The following is a 26818-nucleotide window of genomic DNA, read 5'->3' on the forward strand; positions in this document are numbered from 1 at the left end:
CCAACACAAAAAGCTCTTTTGTAGTTGCTTTAAATATATATATGTATAGTTTGGTATTCAAAGCACAAGTAAGTCCACATTTTGATAGTAACCATTGTGGCACACAAAGTCTTCTGGTTTGTTCTCATCCAGAGCGATGACTTTTGAATTCAACTGGTACGTCACTGTCCAGTTTACAAATCACCTTGTAGATCGCTTTCTTCCATGATGGATCGCAATCTTTGCCCATTGAAATGGAAATGTAAAACTCCCTCAGTGTAATCTCTGCAACCTCCAGGAATCTGTCAGGGACCTGTGTATTAACAGGAAAAGATTAAAAACTTTAAGACCTTTTACACACATACTGTTTCTGTTTTACATAATCAGAATTAGGGCTGGATGATCAAGGTAAGTAACAAGTCAGAACATGGCAAAAGGGACTACAGTTCATTGAGAAAAATAGTGAACAAGTTGAAAGGATATATAACTTGACTTTGCCTTCATTACACACCTGTGCAAACGTACATTTTGTAATATTGTAGAATTCCAACAATACAGGAGCTTGTGAGCAATACTATGCTGCCAGGTTAAAAATGACATAACCAAAGATCATATAAAATATGGATGTAATCTCTGTAAATTGACCCATAGCTCAATCTGGGTGGCCTAAACCATTTTCAGGCTATAAGCATGTGTATTTCTGCATTTTAACATGGGGGTCTAGGTTGATTCTCTAATGGAGCCAGCCTCAAGTGGCCGTTTGAGGGACTGCAGTTTTTGGCACTTTCACGTTGGTTTAATTTTGCAGGTTTCCGTTTGGCTGTGACATACATATGACCAAACGTGACTGACGGGCATAATGTTGTTAGCATGTTCATGATCCATGATTCTGACTAGCTTACCGTTTACAAATGTATAAGCTAATGTGATGAAGCAACAAATGCCAGAACCATGCCAAGAAGATACGGCTGGTTGGCTAACCTTAGTTTAGGTGGCAATTAGCTAATTGGCCGGCCCTGCCTGTCTAACTCTAAAAGCAACACTGTTTGACATAATACATAGTTATTGTCATCGATCATGCTAGCTGGTGAAGTAATTTGACAAGCTAGCCAACTATCGTATACACCCAGGTAGTATTTTGCTAGCAATGTTCTCGGAAACGCGCATGAACGTTACATTCTTCCTGCCAAAACCAATACAGTCAAAACATCAGTCCACAGGCTGTTAAAGTCTCAGTGTTAAAATTACATTATCATCCCTTCACACAGCAGCAATACAAAGTGTGCTGCACCCAGACTATATTATACATGATATTATTTATTCCACTTACAGTTGATCATAACCTCAATATGACATTTCATCACCTCGGATGGCATTGCTTTTAGGCTATGTGAAGATATCACTATTTAGTCTTTATATGCTTTCTGTCAGCATGTTTTTGCTCGTTTTTAGATCAGCTATGGCTTACAATTACAGTAGATGCCAGTATGTCATACTTTTAAAAACAAAGATTCCAGTTCCAATCCCTCAGATGAAAACTTACTGTTTAAGTTGTGCAATGTAAACCGGTTTGAGACAAAGAGGACGATCTATGTTTTCATTCCATCTTTATGGCTGGTTGATTTCAGCTCCCACACCCAACATCACTGCTGGGTGTGTTCATGTTTGTAATCTGTTGGACATGAGACTGAACTATTGACTTTGTTATACACACAGAGCTGAAAGTTCAGTGTCTCTGCCACTCATCAGGAAACAAAGGCATGCAGCCAAATGATGGACAGTTAACTTCAAACCATAGCAGCCAAACGCTTTTATAGCTGGTAATAATTCTAAGCCACATCGTGCCGGTATCGTTTTCCATTACACTTTGGCTTTACTTTACTTTACTATTGTGAAACGGGTATCAAATTTCATTCTGTGTTAAATTAAACTTAAAGAAACTCAGTTTAAACTGTGTATAAGTATTCATACATAATAAGTAAGTTATTCCTGAATGTGGAGGAATGTTTTGTCTTGATGTTTTAAGCAAAATTGGGGGGAATTTAATATAATTGAATTAACATTTTAAACAACTTTTAAAATCTGGTCATCACTAATTAGAATGTGCATGAATTGTAATTTCTGGGTATTGATATATACTTTTTTTTAAATCTGAGTTTTCATTATCATAGCATATCTGCTGCTGACAGATTTAACAAGCTAAAAAAGTGCTAAAATTAGTATTTTTTTTAAATAAATATTAAGCTATAAAATACATAATTTTAAATAGCTGTGCATTTTCGCAACAATTCCTTTAAGGTCCTTAGAGATCACATTGTTACATTTTCTTTACTTCATCTGAAGCCAGTCTTCATTCACACTGTCCTTTAATACTTCTCATTGTTGTATTATTATGTTAAAGTTGTACTAGTGAGTATAATGAGTCTCAAAGCTGTGGAACTATATGTATATGTGTGTATGGTAATCTGTTTGGAGGAGTTCACATGTAGGATGGTTAATATGTGCGCTGACCGGGTGTGGTCCTATAAACAGATCAACACTCTTTAACTATATTATAAATTCCCAGATTAAGGTAATTATGCTAATAAAAAAGACTCACAATCCTTTAATTACAGCATGTATGCATGCATATAAATATACCATAACAATTTTTTATTACTGGCTTTATGAAGTTAAAATGTATTACAAGAGTAAAATTATTCACACATGGCTAAACCAGGGTTGTTGTTTTTTAACTCTAGAAGCATTTTTACTTATCGTAAATGAAAAAAAATGATATCTAATCATTCAGTGCTGGTTTTTTACTTTTTTGTGTTGTTTTTTTGAGCATCTGTATTTGGTATATTATTGTCTATAATTATCTTTAAATTAAAAAAAAGTTTAGATTTATTACCCACCGAGCACAAATTATCTGTGTACATCAATACATCTAATATAGGTAATATTAGACATGGGGTGACACTTTTATGAGTTCTGGCTATAATGAAGCACTAATTTATATTTTTCTTATTTTGTTTTTTACCTCTACTTAAATAGTAATATAAAACATAACTGTTCCTATTTACTTATGAACGAATGACTGAATTTTCATGTCTGATCGTTTACATGAACCATCCCTCACAGATTTATTCAGAAATATTAACTAACAACAAACCAAATATTCAGGCATATTAACCCACCATCATCTAAAAGCACAAAACATAAATGTCAATCATACATAAAAAGACATAAAAAAAACCCATCCAAACATAATTGTGTCACAGATTAACACACAAACGGGCGTCTAAGCAAAAGACACAAATCCAATATGGATAAAATCTATTCATGCCAAACACTGTTTATTTGATCCACTACATAAAGCAATAGTCTGCAATCCATATACTGTATGTGTAGGTATAATATAAACAATAAAATATTAGGAACATTTGTATTGAATGAATTCAGTAAAGCCAATATAATCTATATTAATTAGAGATAAATAGAAGCAGCGGAGTGGATTGATTAAAAAATGAAACTTTGAGAAATATAAAGTGCAACACGCACACATGTAATAAAACAGTACATGAGACAATAAAAAGACATCATTGAAAGCCCCCAAAGCAGAAAAATACTAATAAATCACCAGTATTTTATCCATTCAGAGCATTAAGAATGATGGTGTAGCATCAGTTTACCTGGAAGTCGTTGGCTTTGTTGTAGTGCATGTTGAGAGCTCTGAATAGTTCTGATTCTCTCCCCACAGTCAGACCCCTGACGTCCGACACTCCTTCGATGAGAGCGTGCCGGGCGAACTTCTCCATCTGGATGTAGTAAAACTCCCTGAAGTTACTGAACCACTTGATGAGCTGAGAGGTGATGCAGCGCGTGAACTGAGGACGAAACACAGAGACAGGTGAGTGAGATGATCAAGGTGTGTATTATGATACTGTATTAGAGCCTGACTGATGGGATTTTTTAGGCCGATGCCGATTTTAGAGCAGACAAAATTCACAGATTACCGACATAGAGGCTGATAAATGAAAATGCAGTTTTGAGCTGGGATGAAAATATATTTTTTTTTGTCATTGTGCATAGATACGGCAATGAAAAGTTACTCCTTTCTTAAACAAATAACTTTATTAAAGAATATTCATTGTTAAACAATTCTAGAAATTAATTCTGATAAAAGAAAGATAAAATATTTATTTTTATAAAAAAATAAATACCTTAATAAGTAATGTTTGTTCAGTATCAATGAATTGCTGACCATTTTAATAACATATACATAAAAAATAAACTGCCAACACCATTTTGAAATGACCCCAAACATTATATTCTGCATTATGTGTTCTGTAAGAAAGGTTTCATATCTGAGCATATCGAAAAACACACACTGCTGCATGATACTATGATCGGCTAATATCGGCTAGCTGGTAAATCGGTCAGCCTCTATTCTTGTAATTAATTAGTCTTTATGTGAGAAAGAATCTGCTAAACATGTTTTATTGTAAAAAAAAAACAAAACTATAAAATGTGAATAAATTCATTATTTCTACTATATTTCTGTGTTGCCATGTTTTGTACATTTTGTATTTAACAGAAAGGATCAGATTGTTTGATTGTATTGCTTTTATATGCAAATAAAAAAAAAAAACGTTTAATTTGTCTGAAACTGATTCTTTTTTTCCTCTGGTGACAGAGATTAATTTTGAAAGAATATATATGTATAATATGTCAACTTACATGCAAAAATGCTTTCCCAAGATTGTGATGAAAGCTATACATCTGTTTTTACTGTAAAATTAAGTCATGTTTTTTTTAAATATAACCTATTGAAATGACACTGTAGAAGTATTTCAGTGGTTCTCAGTATTTCCTCACCTGCACATCATGGAAACACATCTTCAGTACCAGTGAGCTCGGGTAGCGAGTGAAGAAGAACATAAGCTTTGCTTTCTTCAGATGATTTGTGGTCAAACCCTCCTAAATACACCAGTGTTAAGGGTGAAACAGGTGTAGGAGTCGGACAGAAGTATTTTTTCTCGAAGAAATCATTTAAAATTTTCTGCATGTTTGGAAGATCAACAGGAGGGCTTATTGGATTATTTAAGGTGCAAAGTTGTTGCCAATACGTGGATAAGGTTTCTAGCACGAGATGTCTTGTTATGTGCATCTCAAATAAGCAAAAGGTGAGTTATTATTGATAATGACAAAATAAAGATTTTCTGCCTTAATTAATATAGAAACTTAAAGGATACGTTCAGCACATACAGGTTGTTCTTCACCAGGCAATCAGACTCGATCTTGACATGAGGGAGACAGAGGCTTTCCAGCAGCAGGGGATCCACCGACACAGTGTGAGTCTGTGGGCTTCTGACAGATCTGGAGTTGACCTTTGATCTCACTTTGACCGAACTCCAGCGTGTGTCAAAAGTCTTTTCTCGGCCAACTTCAGAGCATCCGTCCTGTAAGCACTTGAGGGCGTGTTGATCGGCAGCGCTGTGGCTCTTCTCCGATGGCTGATGATCATGAGGAGCCGAGCCATAGAGAGGTTTGGGACGATGGGGATCTCTTGTCTTAGACTGGAGGATAAACTTGTTCTCCAGGGGAGGCTTTCGTACAACCAGAGACAACGCTTCTGTTTGAACATCTGGCACCTCTGCACTCCCACAACAGGACAGTCTGAAATTTTCATCTTTACGAGCTGATGACTGAAGAGGCACGTCAGTCTCTGCTTTCCCCTCATCGTTCAGCGATGTCTGTAGAAGCGGCATGCTTTTGAAAATAGAGTCGACACTCCTATTAACAGCTCTGGACAGTTCATACTTCAAAACATCTGCCATCAGCCAGATTCTCTCAGGTCTGGACTGGAAGTAGTTCATCAGCTTCACCTTCTTCCATCCTTGATATTTTCTACTTGAGCTGCTTTGCAATTTACTGTATGAATCTGGAAATGCATCCCTCGGAGATGCCTGAGAAGAATCCTCCCAGGTGGGATATTTCTCATCTTTACTGCTCTCTGAAGTGTCTGTAACGCCATCCACATGGGTGAACCTTGTTCTGAGGTGCTGATGCTGACTCTCAAGTGGCTTCAATGCCGTCTGACTGCCTAAACCACTTCTCTCCATGTGTTCCTGATCTTGAATCCTTTCATTGTCCTGCACGGCTCCTGAGACCGCCATCACATCTATGCAGTGCATACCAGGAGAGCTGGTCATGCCTTTGATGATATTTTCTACTCTGGCACGCTTTGCTTGATGGCCAATGTTTAAGTTCCACTCATAGTGACCACAAGAACTGGAAGCAGAAGATGGGTGCCTCCCTGTGGGTAAATCTCGAGATGGATTGGGCTCCAGCTGGCCAGCACAGGTCAAACCATCACTGTTGCTGCAGTAAGTCCTCTCTGGTAGCATTCTTATGTCCTCACCGTCTTTGTGTAAAGGCACAGAAAAATCTGACACATCTGAATTAGACAGCACAGGGTCGTGTTGGAAAGAGGAGAGGTGCGCAGCAGTGCAGCCATCAAGGCAAATACTGCTGGAAGAATACATACCTTTGCGCCAAACACTTGTATTCATGCTGGTTGGGTTAAAAAAGAGACAACAGTGGAGAGAAAAAAAATTTAGGTGTAAGGAATTGAAGATCAAATTGCTTACTGGAATTCATGGAGATGTCACAGTAAAAAATAAAATGTTGCACAAATATTGACCTGAATTGCCTTGAAAACCAAAAAACCAAAAAGCATTTTTCTTCAATTAAAGAAGGTTTTTTTTTTCAGTTAAAATTTTCTTTTTTAGTTGTTGGCTAAGTTAAAATTTCAGTATCCCATTCTAGTTTGACATGACTGAGTAAAAACTAAAATAACTTTGGAAAAAAAGAGCAGCACATCTACATACTATAATATTAATATGATGTGCTACAACCCACCTGTTGCCTGTTAAAAAGGACCTGAGGAGGCTGCAGGTCCGGAGCCTGCACGAGAAGGAGAGACTGAAGTATTTGTAGTGGTCCAGCTGGCTGAGAGCTCCTCCAAAAACAGGAGGTGTGGTCAAATACGTCAACCTATCCCATCCTTACCTGGACATAATAACATTTAAAATGTTAATCAAATCAGGCAACCCACTGTTAATGGATTACATGAGGAATAAACCTTTCTCTATTGTCACATCAATATAATTATGAATATGGTGGAATTAAAGGGGAACTATGCAGATTTAAAAAAAAATCATACATATTATTCCTGTGGTCTTAGACAGTCCAGAAATATTCAACTCTTTCCCAAATCCAACAACTAATGTGTTAAATTTCAAATTTGTGATGTCATCAAGTAAAAAGTCTGGAAGTGCTCCATAGACCATATATCAGGAAAGATAAGGGAATGGTCGGAGGAATACTAGACTACAATAGAAAAGGGCTCATATAGGTACAAAAAAAATAAAAATCTAATACAGTATCCGAGTCATTGTCCATGAAGCAGGTCCAGACTTGACACCAAATGTTTGAAATGTACTGCTCTATTTTTTATCCAAAGCGTGATACATCTGAAAGTACAACACAAGCAAAGATCTAGTTAGAAAACAAAACGAGTAAGTGCCATGGAGTTATGTTATGGACGTAGGAGCCATCAGGCAGCGTAATAAGGTTGTTGTTGTTTTTTGCCATTACATATTTATTCCCAATCATCAATGTCTGTTGTGTGTGGAGATGTTCCCATCAGAGCTGGGTCTTTAGTCTCTCTTTAAAGATTGAGAGGGACTCAGATCGGAGAAGTTTTGTTTTCTGGCTTTGAGAGAGAGTAGCTCATGTTCACAAATGCTTGAACTTTCCTTGGCCATAAAAACAACATTGGAATTCATTATTTAGTGCACCCCTTTTAATCTGAAAGAATGTAATGAGTTACTACAAATGCAGACAATGGTACAGTCCGGTTCCCTTTACATTAATGGTATTATTTTTCAAATCTGGAAAATTAACATTTGTTTCGACTTTTTCACAATTTTTGTTCATGGTGTTCAGCGAGAATTTTTCTGGTTTCTCGTCCCGGGTGTTGTCGCTCCGCCGCCCAGTACCCGGACCCCCCTCCCCGGCCAGCTGAAGTGGTTCCTCCCGCCCTCTCGCCTGGGAGCAGCGAGCTTCCGCACCGCTTCTTCTCCCTCCTGTCAGAAAAGTGATACAGCCGCCAGCTAGCGCTATGTTATCACGGTCCAGATGTGCTTACCAGACGCTTGGTCGCTCCCTTTCGGCGGTGAGCCAGGTAGGTTGAAAGGAAAACACTAAAGTGAGCCTGTGAATTAATTGTGAAACGCCTTCGACTGATTAAAACAACACTCGGCTAGCTGTTAGCTAATTATTAGCGTTCAACAGACGCTAGCTTGTGGAGCAGGGCCTCTCCTACCAAGGACAGACTTCAGGGGCAGCAAGTTGGAGAAGAAGCTGAGAACAATATTGCAATAACTACAACTAGAAATCACCTTTTATTTCATGTCCCCTCTAAGTTATATCTTTTCTCCCAGTAGTTGCTTTGACACTTCACGAAGCAGTCTTCACAGGCTAATGTTAGCATGTCATGTTGCCGTGTGTTTGTAGGTGTGTGCAGCTGACCTGACAGAAATAACCCTTGTCAAGTCAGTCACATTATGTACTGTGGGGTGATAACTTTGCCCTCACATGCTTCAGCTGTCTGTTCGGTGCTTTGAGTAGGTAATGAGGCTGAAACATGATCACGACGGTAATAACGTGTGTCTTGTCAAGGTTGAGTGTTACTTCTACCTACTTCAAGGAGACATTTGTGCAGAACTTGGACTAGATAGAGGTCTTTAGAAATATAGTCAGTTATTAGTTTGTTAGGTACACTTCTGCAGTAAAGCATGCATTCATTAAGGTAGCAATGTTCATGTTTGTGTTGGAAGAGTTTTAGACAACAGGGAGGTTTTGATTCAGTCACCTGGAAATGCAGGTAAAACAGATTAAGATAATAAAACAGATCGTGGTGCTGCTGAATGGTTTTGCCTTACCCTGAGAAGTCTTTCTATTACTTTGTCCACCCCATCTCGTGAAGTCAGGGTGGGCTCAATCAAAAAAACATCTTTCTAGATAATTCAGTAGTTCCACAAACTACATCCTTCAAAAGATCATACATCATTCAACACCTCTCTCAAACAAAAAATGATTTTAACCTTCATGTAGGCAGGATTTATTGCAGGGCAGCTGCATTAGACTGCAATAGTTTTAGTTATAATAATACCTAATAATAAACTGTCATGTGAGTGTTTTACTAGGAGAATAATGATTACTTGTCATAATTGCTTTGTTTAGTTTTTGAAACTGGAATCAGAGAATGTTCTGCATTTGGATATTTAAAGCTACTTTTGAACTTTTGAGTGATGGATCAAATAATTATTTCTGCTCTAGATAATGAGGGAATTATTTATCAAAGGAAGGATTTTATTGCAGAGTGGTTCTGTTGTACTGCATTGCTTTTATTAACCTTGCATATGCCGGTCTGTAATGGCACAAAAGACTGTTGTGGAAATCTAGGGCAGAATCTATCCAGAGTTTCGACTAAGGTGACCTCTAAATTAGAACAGATTGATAAAGTAAGTGTAGGAATACTGAAGCCAGAATTAAACTAAAAAGTTACTTCAGCCAGTCTACCGATGCACTTTCAGCCCTTCTTGGTACATAATCAACACCAGTTGTTTTAATGATTCGCTGCAATGCAAACTAAAAAAACTTGCTTTTGCATGCCTCCACATGCATTCTACTTTAAAGAGCCATTTCCGACAACTCCACCCTTCTCTGGCATCCCACATCAGTAGGTTTAGATTTGAGTATCAAATAATTTCCCCCAGACAAACATCTGTGTAAAAGCAGCCAGAACATGGCAGGCTTCTTCCCCCAAGGCTCTGCCCTTAAAATACCCACTCACATGACTCATAACACACAGCAATGCAGCACAGCCAGCCTTACAGTCAGCACTGTAAAATCCAGTTGTTTTACTAAAAGTTCAAGCTACAAAGGTTCAGAGTGAACTGATTAATTTAGAAGAGTTTACAGTTTATACAAGCCTGTTTTTTTATGTTCTGAGAAAGAGTGTAACAATAAGAGATTAACAGATTAACTGTCCAAACTCCTTGTAAGATTTAAGTTAAAGTTGCGCATATAAAGGGCTGCCAAAACCAGAATACATGTACAAACAACATATGTAAAGAAATAGATTTTTACTGTTTACTTTTATCTTTTCAGGCCAATAATGTGCTGGGCCGACAAAGCGTATCAGGTAAGTGTACTTCTGACTAAACAGAATAGACCTTTAGCTAGATTTGAGAACCTCATCAATAATGCAACATCGAAAACTCTTAATGTTACTTCTCATGAATAAACAAGCTCTTTGAGTGGATAATCCAAAGCAGAATGAGTAATGCTTGTTGAATGACTTGGATGCCTTCGGTGCCCACAAGTGGTTAATTGCAACCCTCAGAAAACTAACTCATGGAAGAGGGGAAGCAGTTGTTGTTGATTTTCTTTCTTCTTTCTGTCTTTTCTTTTTGTTTCCCTATTAAGGCCTCTCTTTCTGCAACCGGCTAGTTTACAGAAATTCTCAGCCGTAAGTGCTCTCTTGAATTACCATTAATAACCACTTCACGTGTAGAAACTCTTCAGAATTGTCTGTACAAGATCTGTACAGCTGTGCTGCATTAACCTAAATGGGTTTAATGTGGTAAATGGTATTGATTTTGAACCAGTAACTTGGTTTGTATAAGTACATTTGTCTAAAGATGCATTATCTTTTTTTCCCCTTTAGATGTGAATTTCCATCATCAGGAAACGTCTTCCACATCAGATACTTCAAGACATCTGCTATTCACAGTATGTATTGCAACAATTCTCAACATTGTGTATTGAATACTGTGTTTAGTTCAGTGTTTGAACTTACAGCAACTCTCGTTTTTGTGTTTTTGTACAGGGGATGAGGTTGTCACAGTCAAAACTCCTGCATTCGCAGAATCTGTTTCAGAGGGAGATGTAAGGTGGGAGAAAGGTTCGTAGGATAAGTTAACACGTTTGGTAAAATGCCATCAGTATTTCACAGGTGTCAGTTTCGCTAATAATATGTGAGTAGTAAACGGACATCCTGCAAATTAAATACATGCTTTTTCCATTGTTTATGTTTAAGCTGTGGGCGACTCGGTGACAGAAGATGAAGTGGTGTGTGAAATTGAGACTGACAAGGTATGAAAAAAAAAGACCATTAACCCTAATATCAGCTTGATAAGAACATTACCTGTAATAAATGTCTGTTTTTTTGTACTTCCAGACCTCAGTACAAGTCCCCGCTCCAGCAGCTGGTGTAATTGAGGAACTACTGGTGCCCGATGGGGGAAGGGTGGAAGGAGGGACGCCCCTCTTCAAACTCCGAAAAGGAGGTAAGCTGAGTTGAACATCGGAGGAATGTTTTTAAAATGCTGGTGCCAATGTAATACCTTAGTGCCAAAACAGTACAGTTTTGATTTGTTGATTAGAAAGACTGTTGAGTCTCAACACAAACTGCCTCGCTTTCTCCGAATAATATACAACATAAAATTGTCAAAATTAGTTTTAAATGATAAACATCCTAAAATTTATATTTTAATTTTCAACATTTGTACACTGAAATCGAACTCTGGTGCGGACCAAACAACCGATCTCTGGTCTGACATGAATTGAGCAAAAATGTATATTTTCTGAATCATTGCTCTCGTGCTACATTTGTCCTTCTTTACTTATGTTTCCTTAGCTGTTGCTGCCAAAGCTGCTCCCTCCCCAGCTGCAGAGGCACCGGCTGCAGCCCCTCCACCTCCACCACCACCTCCAGCACCCACTGCCATGCCTCCAGTGCCCCCAGTGCCACAACAGGCTGCCCAGGCCAAACCTGGTGTGTTTCACCTTTACCATATAAATTACATGCTGTACAAAGATTTTTTTTCTTAGTATAATTGCGCAGGATGTATCCAAGTAGACCACCAGCACAGGCTTAATGTCACATTCTGTCTTTCTTTCTTCATCAAGTTTCTGCCATAAAGCCCACAGCTGCAGCTCCAGCACCAGCTCCTCCAGCAGCAGGAAGCAGAGGAGAAAACCGGGTAACACGCATGCTTTATGATGCACTTGTTATGTTTCATTTATATGTTTCTTTTATTACATTCATGTTGGAAATAATGAGGTTTGTTCTCCTTCTCTGTCCAGGTGAAGATGAACCGCATGAGGTTGAGGATTGCCCAGAGGCTAAAGGAGGCTCAGAACACCTGCGCCATGTTGACTACCTTCAATGAAGTGGACATGGGGTGAGCAATGACAAAGGAGTACAAAAAAATCTGGTTCACATTTCAGGGACCTCTTTTTTCAAGCAGATTCTCTAATACTTCCTCAATTTGCTTCAGTAACATTCAGGAAATGAGGAATCTCCACAAAGATGCTTTCTTAAAGAAGCACAACATCAAACTGGGTTTCATGTCGGCGTTTGTGAAGGCTGCAGCTCACGCTCTGACTGACCAACCTGCTGTCAATGGCGGTAAGACAGCGCTGACTTACTCCCACTGTTTTTTCATTTGCTTAATATTTATGTCCAAAGGAGCTTTCGTAAATATTATAATAATTGTACTTTTTATGTGTTTTTCTTTCATTTTTCATCAAACTTTATCCCTAAAACTACAGTTATTGATGATACAACCAAAGAGATTGTCTACAGGGATTATGTAGACATTAGCGTCGCAGTGGCAACTCCAAAGGTACAACTTCTTGCTTAATATTTTTGTGTAAGAACTGCTTAACGCTGTTCAATTCTGAATACACCTGAATAACATGTGTTTGTTTAGGGACTTGTTGTACCGGTGATCCGTAACGTTGAGACCATGAATTTTGCTGACATCGAGAAAACCATTAACGCACTAGGAGAAAAGGTAAAAAAGATTTCTGAAAAAGATGTCCCAGAAATGTGTCAATTTAAACTGCAATGGAATTTTTTATAAAATCTATTTAATTTTTAATCTGTGAAATTCTGTAATGGTAACATCCAATCACAACACTTATCAGTTTAAATGAAAGATATGGCTTCTGAATCATCTGTATTTTAATTTATATCTACTCGAAAATGACAAAATAATTTGTGTTTTGTGCGTTAGGCTCGTAACAATGAGCTTGCTGTTGAAGACATGGATGGAGGCACCTTCACCATCAGTAACGGCGGGGTGTTTGGCTCCATGTTTGGCACGCCCATCATCAACCCCCCACAGTCTGCCATCCTGGGCATGCATGGCATCTTTGACCGACCGGTCGCCATCAATGGCAAGGTGAGAGTTTAGAGTCTATAGATATAGGTCACAGAGTTGTTTCTGCATTAAAATAAAACTATTAAATGAGCTATAATCGTATGACAAAGAGCACATTGAAGAGTATTACTGGTATAAAAAAGTCAGATGAGTTTGTAATACCCAGATTATAAAATGTTTAAGGCAATATAGACAAAAAGATGTTTCATTAGAAAAACTACAAAGCAAGGTCAGACCTGAGCTCCAAGTACAGACAGCCTGGAGGGACAATAATTATACACATGAATATGGGTTTACTGGAGTTACAAATACAAATTATGCACTCAAATATCAAATAAAAAATTAACCTGCTCTCTTCTTTGGCAGGTTGAGATCCGGCCCATGATGTACGTGGCACTGACATACGACCACCGACTCGTTGACGGTAGAGAAGCGGTCACTTTCTTACGCAAGATCAAATCAGTGGTGGAAGATCCACGAGTGCTCCTTCTGGACATGTGATGTTTCTGCCACCACCTTACTCTTATTTAAAGCTGCATAAAATGAATTCCAAGTCACAAAACACGCACAAAATCGCCTGCACAACTATTGTTGTCTCTTAACTGTTCAGTCAGACTGCGGGAGGATCTGGAGGTCGTGTTCCAGCACTCATATGGAGCTTAAATAGGTGGTATTATCTGTAGAGAATACGCTTAAAACGAGCTTTGGCTAGATCAACAAAGCTAAAAGCTTGCCTGCCATCTTCTATCAGTTACACTTCAAAATTTCAAAGCAAAGAGACGAGTCACATTTAATAACACGTCCTTGGACAAAAACTGGCTGCATGTCTTTCTCCCCTGATTGTTAGTTGGTGCTCCTGAGCCACTTTTTCCACAGCGGGGCCAAGCAGAGCTCACTCAAATTATTTCAAGATGTTTTTAATGTTAACACAGGATTGAGAGAATTATTTGGTTTGGTTTGCTCATTTTTTTACTAGCAACAGTCTGGAAAAAGAGATCACCGAACAGGAAACCAGGTTTTTGTATGGAACGCGTGTAAACCGGTGCCATGATGTTTGGAGGTGACTCCTGTTATATTCCTGCTTTGCACAGTCATGTATCACTTTAGTTTTGTTTTAAACCTGCAATGCAGACTGTTTGACCGTCAAAGTCTAAAAATGTTGATCAAACTGTTGGGAGCTTTTAGTAAAACGGACATTCATTAATTCACTGTTCATTAGCAGAAAATGTACAAAACATGAACCAAACACTATTTGTTTTGTTTTTTTCTAATCTGTATATTGTTTCTTCATGGGCAATATGTTGGGAGTAATGTTCAAAATGCACAATTTGGCAGCAGGTTTTTATGTTGAGCTCCAACGTTGGACAATATTTTCATTGTGCTAGCCTATATATATAAAATACTTGTATCTATTTAAAGAAACAATTTTAAACATTAAACATCTCAAGAGTTTTTTATGTACTGAAATTTGTCTTGCACATTTACTTTAAAAACTCTGTACATACTTGCTGTATTAGTCCAACAATGATTTATTAGAGTTGAAACGATTAAAAAGATTACTTTCGCTCAATATACTAATCTATTAATTGGCAACAATTTTGATTATCTGTTAACTGACCAAATCTAAGTCCCACCCGTTTTGGCTCTGTGAACCAATCACATTTGAGCAAGTTTGATAGTGGCAAGACCTTGGTCAGCTTTCACCTTGTTTGTTATATGCTATGTGCTCCTTTATGTTGAAAAGAAAAGCACTTTTTGAAGATGGTTAAAGACATGGCTGGGGGCCTACAAAAGTGACACTCACCACTGATTGTGACACAATCGTAACAGATACATTACATTGTATATAGTCGCATCTTAAGTAAGCTAATATTTGCAAAACACTAGCTAACATATAGTTAGAGGTAACCTCATATCAGATCCCCAATGTTAGCCAGGTTTGCTACTACAGATTTGGTAAAGGACAGATAGGTTGGTTGCTGTTTGTTATCTCTATAAGGCTAAGCAAGGCAACAAAACTAACTTTTCTTGATATTTTTCAGGATATACATGTCATTAAGCATCCCAACAGGAAATGCCTGGAGTCCTTACTGTCAGCTTCTTTAAGCTTTATTGCATGATGACCGGAAACTAATGCACACTGTCACCCAGATAATCTGCGTCTTTTTGTCGAGCTTGTTCGATTGGTCAATTGCTTAAACTTTAAGGATCCAGCCTTCAAATGTTAAGTTTTCCTACTCTAGTTGGTCTTACAGTTTGATTCTAAATTAAATCTCTGTGGGCCTTGAATTGTTCGCTCATACCACGACCTTTAAACATGTCTGAGGTTGTATATGTAGACTGCACAAGACAAACTGTTGACATTGATTTTATCTCAAGTTTTATCTTCCAAGAGCGGACTTTGTCTTTTTGAAAAGGATTCAAAATCATGACAACGGCAAAATGGGTCTGAGGCAGGGAACGTCTCCTCGGCCGATCTTGGCTGAAGCATTTTATCTCGTGCCAAGTCTATTTTGCTCCCAAATTCTCTGCTGCCGATGAATCCTGTGCCCAAGAGCCATCTTCAAAGCCTCATTAGCCAGCCTACCGCTCGGCTCTTGAGAAGCTCCAAATAATGGGATCATCTCTGACAAAGTCTTAAGGGTTGCTTGGCCCTTTCTCCCACTTCACAAACACCGGCTCGAGTGTGTGCAGCTGTGTATGATACCCCTTCAGTATTTCTGTTTACTTTAATAATCACAGGGGACAATGGGTCCTAATGTACGTCTTTGTTTCTCTGCCAGCACCTACACAAATGTCTGAACAACACTGTTTGGAGGAAAAACACAGAATTCATTATGAGAATACAAAAAAGCCCAAACATTAGATTACCATGAGAATACCGGAGGCCCTAATGGGCCTGAATACAGCAAACAATGATACAAGGGTTCCTTAATTTAATTATTTACTTTTATTACCGCTCAAGATTCCATTAGCGCTTTCGAGATCATGTTAATTGGCAGCGTGTGCCAGTGGGTGCATAGATATCTGAAGGGTTTGTTGGCAGGTTTTTTGTTTCGTCTTCAAAATTTGGCCAAATCTGTGAATTTCCAATTGGACTGCTCAATAAGACGTGGGTTTTAAGTCTTTGTGTCCATTCAGATGAAAGATGGCCCATTAGGAATTGGCAGCTAGCTGTTTGTTTTCATTAAGCCACATCAGAGAGATAATTTACCTAAATTATTCTGTTATTTTTTCTGTCCTTTTAAATAGCTAATTACGTCAATGACATTATATAAAGAATTGTATTTTAGTCAATTTTAAAAAGTGCATTTTGAGTTTAAAGTGATAGTAACATTAACAAGCTAAATTGCCCTTTTTACAGTTTTATTCTTAAATATTTATACTTTTAAATTATCGAGTACACCCTGTAAAGTTTGGAGTATGAAAAGGCTTGCAAGTACTCTTCATTTAGTGGAACATCTTCACACATTTTGTCAAATGAATAACCTTTTTATGCATGTAATTTATTCTAATTAACACCCTGTTAAAGTTTTACAGGTTATTAGATAAGTCTGTATATTTTAATAATTAGTTAGTTTAAGCTTTCCAGCAACAAATGGACCAAATTAGAAGCATGACTGCATTAGATGTATTGTTTTTTTAGACTATTATTATCGAGGCTCAGATAATATTGACAGAGAAGCATTAGTTCCAGTAAAATGAAATAAAGTAAAACTTCCCCAGTGATTTAAAAAAAGCTCTTCCATGAAAACTGGAAGTGTAGATTTCCAGTTGGCTTCTATGAATGGTGACAGTGACAATTGTGTCGATTCATCTTTTAAGGCCTGGATCTTGGGACCTCTGTGGCACAGAGATGCCATTCCTAACATGCAGATTTTGAATGATTAAAATCTGGAGAAGATGCGAAAGATGATAACGAGGAAGAAAGTTGAAAGAGTTCACAACTCTGACAGCTACTACAGCTCCTTTTAAAAAGTGATATTGACTGCATTGGCTTTGACGATACCAATGACGCTGGAGCTCACATTGGAAGTTAACCCCCCTGCGGAGGAAGACGATGCTGAAGGATCCAGAGGGGAAGACATGGAGGTAAAACAAGCAACAAGCTATATACGTCCATTATCCTTAACTGCTTATCCGAATTCGGGTCGCAGGGGGCTGGAGCCGATCCCAGCTGACATTGGGAGAGAGGTGGGGTACACCCTGGACAGGTCACCAGACTTTCACAAGGCACACAACCATTCACTTCTATGGACAATTTAGAGTCACCAATTAAGCCTAAGCTGCATGTTTCTGAACTGGGAGGAAGCCAGACCCATACAGACACAGGGAGAACATGCAAACTCCACACAGAAGAGCCGCAAGCCGGAGTCGAACCAGTGCTACGACTACACCAGCATGTAGCCCTAAACTATATCCTGTAATAATAGCAGTCCAATGTGACTAACCAGATTAATCCAGGTTTTTAGTATGTTTTTTATTATTACATGACAAACAAGGTACCAGTAGGTGCAGTAGATTCTCAGAAAACCAACAAGACCCAGCATTTGTGATATGCAGCTCTTAAGGCTGTGCAATTGGGCAATTAGTGGAAAGGGGTGTGTTCAAAAAAATAGCAGTGTGGAATTCAATCAGTGAGGTCATCAATTTTGTGAAAAAACAGGTGTGAATCAGGTGGCCTCTATTTAAGGATGAAGCCAGCACTTATTGAACAAGCATTTGTCTTTGAAAGCCTGAGGAAAATGGGTTGTTCAAGACATTGTTCAGAAGAACAGCGTACTTTGATTAAAAAGTTGGTTGGAGAGGGGAAAACTTATAAAGAGGTGCAAACAATTATAGGCTGTTCAGCTAAAATGATCTCCAATGCTTTAAAATGGAGAGCAAAACCAGAGACATGGCAGAAAACGGAAGACAAGAATAAGCAGAATGGCAAAGGCTCAGCCAATGATCAGCTCCAGGATGATCCAAGACAGTCTGGAGTTACCTGTAAGTGCTGTGACAGTTAGAAGACGTCTGTGTGAAGCTAATCTATTTACAAAAATCCCCCCTCTGTTAAAAAAAGGCATGTGCAGAAGAGGTTACAATTTGCCAAAGAACACATCAACTGGCCTAAAGAGAAATGGAGGAACATTTTATGGACTGATGAGAGTAAAATTGTTCTTTTTGGGTCCAAGGGCCACAGACAGTTTGTGAGACGAGCCCCAAACTCTGAATTCAAGCCGCAGTACACAGTGAAGACAGTGAAGCATGTTGGTGCAGCATCATGATATGGACATGTTTCTCCTACTATGGTGTTGGGCCTATTTATCACATACCAGGGATAATGGATCAGTTTGCATATGTCAAAATACTTGAAGAGGTCCTGTTGCCTTATGCTGAAGAGGACATGCCCTTGAAATGGGTGTTTCAACAAGACAATGAGCCCAACCACACTAGTAAACCAGCAAAATCTTGGTTCCAAACCAACAACATTGATGTTATGGAGTGGCCAGCCCAATCCCCGGACCTTAATCCAGTTGAGAACTTGTGGGGTGACATCAAAAATGCTGTTTCTGACGCAAAACCAAGAAATGTAAACAAATTGTGGAATGTTGTTAAATAATCTTGGAGTGGAATAACAGCTGAAAAGAGCCACAAGTTGGTTGACTCCATGCCACAGATGTGAAGCAGTTATAAAAAACTGTGGTCATACAACTAAATATTAGTTTAGTGATTCACAGGATTGCTAAATCCTAGAAACAAAAAAGTTTCTTTTAAATTTTTTTTAATACAGCCCTTTCAACTAATTGCCCAATTGCACAGCCTTAAGAGCGTGCATATCACTGCATGAATGCTGGGTCTTGTTGGTGAGAATCTACTGCACCTACTGGTACCTTGTTTGCCATGTAGAAATAAAAAATATACTAAAAACCTGGATTCATCTGGTTAGTCACATTGTACTGATATTGTTTTGAACACTACTGTATATACCTATAAAACTGAACTGAGTTGTTATTTTAAAAGGGTTATACTGTGTCCGCATGACCGATGCTAACAGGGGTCAAGCTGTTACAAATGACTCAATAAAGAGGTGCGTCCTGTCATTGTCTCCTCTGTGGTTACCACTGCAGCCACCAGACAGAAACAGATTGCACTTTTGGATATCACACCTTGAGACAATTCGCCCTTAATAAACCCACCCTGCATAAGTAATGCTGCACATGCATATTCATAAGCTCGCTGTTTCCTTTACAAGCCATTTCATTCAAAGCTGACCAACGTGGTGAAACAACTACCTTGCATCTGGCCCTATTCTTTCTCTCCTCTCGGTCCTTTGATATACACGCCAGCTCTCTTTTTCTTCCTCCTCTTGTTCTGTTGTCATACCAGAAGATTATTTTTGGATGGAGAGAATGAGGCAGAGGACCCTGTGGCCCAGCCGCAGACACAGCTGGCAGCGCTCAGGTGGGTGCAGCTGGTTGGTGTCAGAGGTTCAAGTATTCACACTGGACAGAATTGGGGTGAAATGAGGACTACAGTGGAAGAGGGGAGGGGGAGGTTTTAGGATACACCTGTCAGTGGTGTTAAATTTTATGATTTGTATTGCAAAAATGAAGGACCTACTGTAAAGTAAAGACTCGATTTATTAACTACCTACATTATAATTTGCTTTAATAAGAAGATGTCTTTCTTTTATATGAAGATGTTTTCCTCCTCATCTCGGTGGTGCTGTACATCCCTATATCTATGACAGCTCAGCAAACTGACTGCAACGAAAACAGACCAGTGAAAGATCACTTCACCAAAACTGCCTTTAAAGGGCAATTTACACTGAAAATCTAACTTGGGTGATTTGGCCCTTTAAAAATATTAATTTTCATCCACAACAAACCTCTGTTTATTGTCTTTTATAGTTACTTCATGGGGGGAAAAAGTTACTGCTTCTTCTTGACTAGCAAAAATAGTATTTGTCTGCATGCTATATACTGAATGACAGAATTATTATAATGATCTTGCATACAGCAGTTAGCCCTCTGACCTGTAGGTGATGTAGGCTGTGCGGTCCTTGTCAAACTTCCTGATCAACCACTCAACCTGCTGCCGATCCAGAGGAACGTTGGCTGCCTGCATGCATGACGACATCATTTTCTCCAATGCTCATCCATACAATAGTGAACATTTCAGAACAATAAAATACTGTAATAGATTTGTTGTACTCGGTGATGACATGAAGCTTTCAGTACTGTGTGAAATTGCTAACCTAACCTTAACAGCCTCCCTGAAGAGAGAGTTGGAGATCTTCATGCTTCCTTCTTTATCTAAAGCTTTAAAGAAATCCATGAAGCTCTCATTTCGCTCTTCAAGGAATTTCTATGAAAGAATTCAGATCATGTTTTAAGAGTACGCATACAAAGAAATGATCTCTCATCCCTCCCTGTTTTCTTAATTTTTCCTCCAGATTTCTGTGCCTTCCTAACCACTGACCAGAAAGATCTTGAGGGCCGCTACGTTCCTGGTGACAGAGCTCAAGGCGGTGTGCCGAACATCCAGAGCAGGACGCTTCTGACGGGCTTCTTCCAACAGCTCCACAAAGGCCTCACACACAAGCACTGTCTGCATAATACACACACACAGGCATGTTCAGAGCATAGCATTACTGCAGGTAGATTTTAATCATAAAATATGAACATACAGACAAGATTAATGCCCATACTTAGGTTAATTTGCTGAGGTGAAAATAGTTTTTACTGCACTTACAGAGATATCGATCTCCTCCAGGGCGGATTTCATGTTGTTTTTGACTGTTTTGAGCAACATAAGGGCTCCGATTTTTGTCATGGGGTTGTCGGAGAGCTGAACAAAATACAAGACACACCACACCTTATATTTAATATAAATCAAGAGATAGTTTTTTAGAGTGTCATGATGTTGATCAAACACAATGTAGAAATACTAGGGATGTGCACAATTCCATTGCTATTTGCCACTGGAAATCCGTTAAACGCATTATTTAAATTATTATTTTATTAATGTACACATTTAAGTTTCATACTGACATAATTTGTACCAAAATGTAACATCTTCCTGTTTAAATGTTGCTTTATAAAAATTTTTTAAAAAAGCATCCGTTAACTACAGATGTTATAATAATTTACGCTTCCTGAAATCCTGAACTTTTATTTAGTGAGTTAGTGTCACGTTTTTTGTAGATTATGTGAAATGTTCATAAAGCATTGTGCAAAGTATAACACTTTGTATCGGCATTTAAAATATGGTTTGGTTAGGGAAAAATGTGATCAACTATTTCACTTTACTTTGTTGTTACTTTGTTTAAATATATAAATTACATTGTGCTCAATTTCACAGTTTTTTTTGGGTTTTTTTATATTTTCTTCCTTTGAGATTAGTCTACTAGTCTTAAGTTTAAACTTGAATGTAAGCATCTGAGAAATTACTCTTTTGGAACATCCCTAAAAGATACCAGTGCTTCAGGATTTGCTTTTTGTGTGCTCACCTTGAGGACCCTGAGGGTGCTGTTGGTGGCCAGGCCCTGGCAGAGAAGTTTCACAGCCTCGTCGTCTATCCGGTTCCAGCTGAGGTCCAGCAGCACCAGTGTGCTGTTTTGTTTCAGTACTTGACCCAGGAACTCTGCCTCGATGTGGCCGAAACCATTCCACGATAAATGGAGCTGCTTCAGAGTCGAGTTCGCCTGAGGAAAAAAAGTGAGTTTCAAGCAGCTATGATAGGACACGGATTGTTAAATATACACTCAAGGTTTGTGCTTCAGTGTGTTTAGTTTGTCACCTTCAGCCCAGCACACAAAGCCACTGCACCTCCCATGTTAAGGCGGTTCCAGCTCAAATTTAGGTCTTCAATACCTACATTTGTGGCTTTGAGAAAGGGGAAAGTCATTTAAAAGGTCACAATACGTTTACAGACTTTATGAATAATTTGTGACTTAAAGCTTGAAAGTCAAACTGAAATGGAAATTAATTTTTGGCTATGAAATCAGCATGTACACTAAATATTCAATCTTTAGTGTTAATTATTAAATATGTGTTCAAACTTTTCAGTCCAGGCTTACAATGTCGGTTCTGTCATTTAATTAGTGTGATGAGCCTGAGTGTGTCACCAGGTAATGTGTTCTAAATTTTCAGTTTGCTTTGCTGTTCCCACATTTTGAAAGAACATTTTCTTAAAGTGTGATATTTCCTTGTGAGTTTTGTGAGATAATAATATGTTTATTAAATCAGAAGATTTGGCATTAGTAGTGATATCCCCCTCATACAGACAAAAATAAACTGTACCTAGCATATGCCCCAGGTGTACTCCTCCTGCTTCACTGAAATTGTTGTTACTGAGGTCCAGCTCTTTGACCACCTGGTCAGCCTAAGAAGAAAGAAACTGTTGAAGCTAATGTAGATGAGACAGTGTCTTGATTCGTTAGTAAGGGATATGTTTGTGAAATGAAAAAGAAGCTCAAGCGTACCTTTCCCCTCATGGATACAATTACTTTATACTCACCTCTAAAGCATCAGCCAATTGTTTAGCAGCAGTATCATCAAAATCATTTCCTAAGTAGAGAAGTGGAATTTGGTATAAATACTCGTCCAAAAAAGACCTAACTTATTTTTATATGCACATCTGTGCACCACTGTAACACAATAAAAATAGCTTGAGAGGAGAAGGACTTGATCACCTGAGAGTTTGATGTATTTGACGTAATAATTGTCTGACAGCATTTTAGAAATGCTGTCCGCTCCTTCAAGGCCCAGCTTGTTCATGGAAAGATTCTGAAATTTTAAAAATATATATCATGCCTTTTGCAGTTTAAAGCTGATACATATCTGGCAGATTTTTCAGAACAGATGTATTTGATGTGATAGTTTGGGAATTGTTACTAGACTGTTGATGGTGTTGTTTGCTAGAAGCATCTCCATCAGAGACTGTGTCCCCTTGGCCCCAATTCTGTTGGCCTCAAGCTCAAGGTTGGTGATGCTATTGTTATTCTAAAAAAAGAAATACATTTCAGAATGGCAGAGAATTAAAATGTTTTTTTTTGTCTGTATACATTAATAGACCAGTGAAAAAGGATGGGAAGAAAATTTTCACAGCAACTACATCAGCCATCCCTTACCTCAAACCATACTTTATTTTATTTTTTTAAATGCTCATTCAATTTTGGTGTACTCTACTAATTCTGTCCTTATAGTAAATATAGGTGAAGGGATTGAAGCCCCCCTACTTGCAGAGCTATGGCCAGAGCTTTGGCCCCACGAGGTCCCAAGCCATAGTGGTTCAGGTTGATATTGGCCTTATCCAATTGTTGCAGGAAGGAGGATGCAGGAATGCACCCCAACTGATGACAAGCCTGCAGGTAGAGCTCTGCATGGGACAAACTCGGTTTCTGATTTGAGCCATCTGACAGGAACAGAACAGAAAAGGAGATGGGAGGGTATTAAACTATCATCATTAAAAATAATATTTTATTTACAGTGTTATAAAAAAACGGTCTCTTTTTCTTTCGTTGTATTTGGCAAAGAGTTAACACCCAGAGAGCCTCTGAATTGCTTAAAACTGAAATATAGAATTATAATGTTGATATTTTGGTTATGATGTTATTACAAATTGTAATATGAAATAGGACAAATTATCATATGTGCCATGTACTGTACACAGAGCCAGGAGTCAGGACCCTTTTCAGATTATACAGTTTTGTCAGGGAGGACTATCATTCTATTGATGATAATGTTCTTTTTATTTTAATTGAATATGTTAATGTATGTTTATTTTATATTTCAATATATACATTTAGATTGTAAAGGATGACATTTTTTATATAGATCAGTCCTGATCAGTAATCATGTTATGATTACTCCTGTTTTATAAAATGATAATGCTACTAATATGTCTTATTATTATGTCCATTGTACTTTCTTATATGTTCTTATATATGTAAGACCTTGTTTTAACCTACTTTATAACTGTCATCGTGTAGGATCTTTTTGTTTTTGAAGCACATAGAGTCTGCAACTGTCGTGTGAAATGTGCCATATAAATAAACCTGACTTGCATTAAATAGTGAATTCCACTGTGTTCAGAATATTGCATGCATATCTGCACATAGTCATATTTTCACAGCTCACCATCAGTAAATGTTGTATGGTACATATTGGACTGCAAGCCTGCAAAGTTATTTAAAGCATTGACTGGGTCAAGTAGATTATCATCACACTGTTAAAATAATCGCCTCAGTCATTTTTTGTCAACATTTTTTTTTTTGCCTAAATCATCTCCTCATGATGCCGGCCACCTATGGTAAAATCACCTACATCCTCAGTTCATTCATTCATTCATTCACCTTTATTTAACCAGGCAGGTCATTAAGAACAAATTCTTATTTACAAACAGTTGATCAGATCATGTGATTTTACCCCTTTAAGATAATGGCCTATGTCAAGTGTGTGACTTAAGAGGATTTATTATGCCTAAGTCGAATTAAAATGTGACTAAGGCGATTTTTTGAACATGCCTTTGTGACTTAAGCAAGATATGATAACACTTTATTTTGAAGGTGTCTACATAAGAGTGACATGAGCATGTCATAAAAATGCCATGGGATGTGTCATGAACCTTAATGACACTTTGAGTAACATTAATGCTCATGATGCTTGTCATGTCATGTTTCTGACAGGCTTGTGTGACTCTTATGTAGACACCTTCAAAATAAAGTGTTACCATATCTTGCTTAAGTCACAAAGGCATGTTCAAAAATAAAAGTCATTTATTTCTCTTAAGTTACATAATTTACACACAGTGTTATTACTATGCCAATAGCCATCCTTTGTTACAAAGTTTTATGTGTTTCCTGCAAAACTTTTTAAAAAATGAGTTAGGCGATTATTTTAACAGGGTGACTATATGTAGGTGTGGTAACAGCAATAGTGCAGGGTTGGCCTGCGGTAGTGGGCTTCAATGTGACATGTTCTGTATGGTCACTTCAACCTACTGTCTGTTTCCAGGTCAGTGTCCCACTCATCACCACTGTCTTGACTCTGGGTTGGCGTCTCCTGGTCCTGCACCTGATCCTGGCTTCCTGTGGGCAGATCTGACTGACCAGGTGACTGCTGCTCTTCCTCAGTGACGTCATCCTCAAACTGATCCATCCTGAGACCTTCACCTGTATCTGCACTCAGGAGGACAGAAGTACGGCTAGCTTTTACTGGGGGTTTCTGTAGCAGTTTGAGCCGACAAAGTGAAAAAATACGGCATGGCTTGAATTAAAGACAGTTTATATCAAGTTTAAAAGTCCACTGTAGTTAAAATGGCTTTTTTGAAGCGTCAGTTGTGTGGAAATAAGTTAAGAAACAGCTGTTTGTAGCAAGTAACACGTTCATCAAGCAGGCAACGGTTAGAGCAGGCGAGGAAACCTTTAAATTGGACCAAAATAAAACATAAAATTAACTATTTTGTAGAAAAATATTAGCGGTTTGGTTTGACAGGCACGTAAAACTCCCCTTTATGTACAACGTAGAGAAACGAGAGCAGACTACCTGAGCGAGTTTTGTCAAATTTCGTATCCGTTAGTGTCCGTTAATTTAACTTGTTCAAAATGATGAACAGCAGAGAACCAAAGGTTATTGTTGCCGTTGAGAGAGCAGCAAATTCTCGGAGGGAACTACGGTTAAAAAGTTCACAGAAAAATAAATATATGTGATATATTGTCTTTTATGTTTGTTTTTACAGTAGCTCACAGCATATCAATAGGTAATGCGTAATTGTGAAGTCGAATTGATTTATCGGGTCCTGCAGTTAACAAAACGCCCCACTAGGTGGAGCTGTTCGCCACAGTCTGACCTGAGGCACACATACTATCCAAGTTGAAAAACAATTCAGGGCAATACCGCCACAGGTTACTTTATGTTCCAAAAGTTTTCCATTCAAATTGTGAATGTGAAAAGCCAAAAATATTTTAGGATATAATAAGGACTTTTCCTGCTGTCCAAAGAAAATATCAATCAGTGTAGTGAAGGGGAGATTCTGTTGTCCTCCTTCACCAAACAATGCTTGTAATTTGATTACGATTTTTCTTATTAAAAAACCACAAACAATGCTACGTGTTTTTCTATTACTTAAGTTAAAAAAACTAAGATTAAGGCATGTAAGGAGGTTAAAAAAGTGGAATGAAAACATAGTTTGCAAATCATTTTGCATATTTTTTCTTAACGTGTCATTGTTTCACCCCCGTGCCACTTTTCACACATTCAAGCCTCTTTCTCTTTTTAATTGTTTGTAAGCTTCTGTCAAGCCTGCCAGTACTCATTATAAAAATCTCAGTGTTGAAACAGTACTAAACTTTGATCCGTGTTGCAAACTATGCTGTTTTTGGTCCCTTAATTTGAGAAAAGTGGGCCTGGAAAGTCCTTGAAAAGTCCTCGAATACGATGTTAAAGAGCATGTGGGGAACCCTGTAAAACAAAAAAAAAGAATGAAATGATAAAACCACTAGGGATTAAGTAATAAAATCGGAGCATACATTCTAAAATTTAGTAATAATCAGGCTGGGAAGA

The 26818-nt window shown here is 38.1% G+C and overlaps 3 protein-coding genes across 5 annotated transcripts; 1 reads left to right on the plus strand and 2 right to left on the minus strand.

Moving 5' to 3' along the window:
• Positions 1-124: 124 nt before the first annotated feature.
• On the minus strand, positions 125-6536 carry LOC131990702 (prospero homeobox protein 1-like). Its single transcript, XM_059355818.1, has 4 exons — positions 5217-6536; positions 4840-4941; positions 3654-3848; positions 125-292 (listed from the first exon to the last, which is right to left on the minus strand). The coding sequence occupies exons 1-4, from the start codon at positions 6534-6536 to the stop codon at positions 125-127; spliced, it is 1785 nt and encodes a 594-aa protein (XP_059211801.1).
• A 1548-nt stretch (positions 6537-8084) lies between these two features.
• LOC131991579 (dihydrolipoyllysine-residue succinyltransferase component of 2-oxoglutarate dehydrogenase complex, mitochondrial-like) lies at positions 8085-14835 on the plus strand. Its single transcript, XM_059357043.1, has 15 exons — positions 8085-8212; positions 10204-10237; positions 10522-10564; positions 10763-10827; positions 10925-10999; positions 11135-11190; positions 11276-11384; positions 11735-11872; positions 12007-12080; positions 12184-12281; positions 12378-12508; positions 12652-12725; positions 12813-12896; positions 13119-13286; positions 13632-14835. Exons 1-15 carry the CDS (start codon positions 8150-8152, stop codon positions 13764-13766), a joined length of 1347 nt encoding a protein of 448 aa, XP_059213026.1. The 5' UTR covers positions 8085-8149; the 3' UTR covers positions 13767-14835.
• A 632-nt stretch (positions 14836-15467) lies between these two features.
• On the minus strand, positions 15468-25971 carry LOC131991385 (leucine-rich repeat-containing protein 74A-like). Of its 3 annotated transcripts, XR_009396141.1 has the most exons (15): positions 25802-25971; positions 25258-25434; positions 23494-23669; positions 23150-23257; positions 22948-23041; positions 22773-22822; positions 22556-22637; positions 22053-22138; positions 21763-21957; positions 21006-21101; positions 20733-20861; positions 20514-20618; positions 20287-20372; positions 19906-20014; positions 15468-16073 (listed from the first exon to the last, which is right to left on the minus strand). XR_009396141.1 is itself a non-coding variant. In XM_059356785.1 (14 exons), the coding sequence occupies exons 2-14, from the start codon at positions 25412-25414 to the stop codon at positions 16052-16054; spliced, it is 1386 nt and encodes a 461-aa protein (XP_059212768.1). In that variant the 5' UTR covers positions 25415-25434; positions 25802-25971; the 3' UTR covers positions 15468-16051. The 3 variants fall into 3 exon arrangements, 2 of the variants coding, with proteins under 2 accessions (XP_059212768.1, XP_059212766.1); XM_059356785.1 differs by lacking the exon at positions 19906-20014; XM_059356783.1 differs by lacking the exon at positions 15468-16073 and having other exon boundaries at positions 19778-20014.
• Positions 25972-26818: the final 847 nt, after the last annotated feature.

This window comes from Centropristis striata, chromosome 18, assembly GCF_030273125.1.
Source record: "Centropristis striata isolate RG_2023a ecotype Rhode Island chromosome 18, C.striata_1.0, whole genome shotgun sequence".
Classification (NCBI taxonomy): domain Eukaryota; kingdom Metazoa; phylum Chordata; class Actinopteri; order Perciformes; family Serranidae; genus Centropristis; species Centropristis striata.

What these genes read in the sequence shown, in the direction of transcription:
- LOC131990702 (XM_059355818.1), bottom strand. Translation starts at nt 6,536, where the DNA reads ATGAATACAAGTGTTTGGCGCAAAGGTATGTATTCTTCCAGCAGTATT. An exon ending in ACAACCTGTATGTGCTGAAC is followed by an intron (nt 4,942 to 5,216) that starts GTATCCTTTAAG and finishes TGGTGTATTTAG; the next exon opens with GAGGGTTTGACCACAAATCA. An exon ending in ACAAAGCCAACGACTTCCAG is followed by an intron (nt 293 to 3,653) that starts GTAAACTGATGC and finishes GTTAATACACAG; the next exon opens with GTCCCTGACAGATTCCTGGA.
- LOC131991579 (XM_059357043.1), top strand. Translation starts at nt 8,150, where the DNA reads ATGTTATCACGGTCCAGATGTGCTTACCAGACGCTTGGTCGCTCCCTT. An exon ending in AGATGTAAGGTGGGAGAAAG is followed by an intron (nt 11,000 to 11,134) that starts GTTCGTAGGATA and finishes TTTATGTTTAAG; the next exon opens with CTGTGGGCGACTCGGTGACA. An exon ending in GGCTGCCCAGGCCAAACCTG is followed by an intron (nt 11,873 to 12,006) that starts GTGTGTTTCACC and finishes TTCTTCATCAAG; the next exon opens with TTTCTGCCATAAAGCCCACA.
- LOC131991385 (XM_059356785.1), bottom strand. Translation starts at nt 25,414, where the DNA reads ATGGATCAGTTTGAGGATGACGTCACTGAGGAAGAGCAGCAGTCACCT. An exon ending in TCTTCAGGGAGGCTGTTAAG is followed by an intron (nt 20,373 to 20,513) that starts GTTAGGTTAGCA and finishes TCATGCATGCAG; the next exon opens with GCAGCCAACGTTCCTCTGGA. An exon ending in ACAGCCTACATCACCTACAG is followed by an intron (nt 16,074 to 20,286) that starts GTCAGAGGGCTA and finishes TCCTCCAAACAG; the next exon opens with TGTTGTTCAGACATTTGTGT.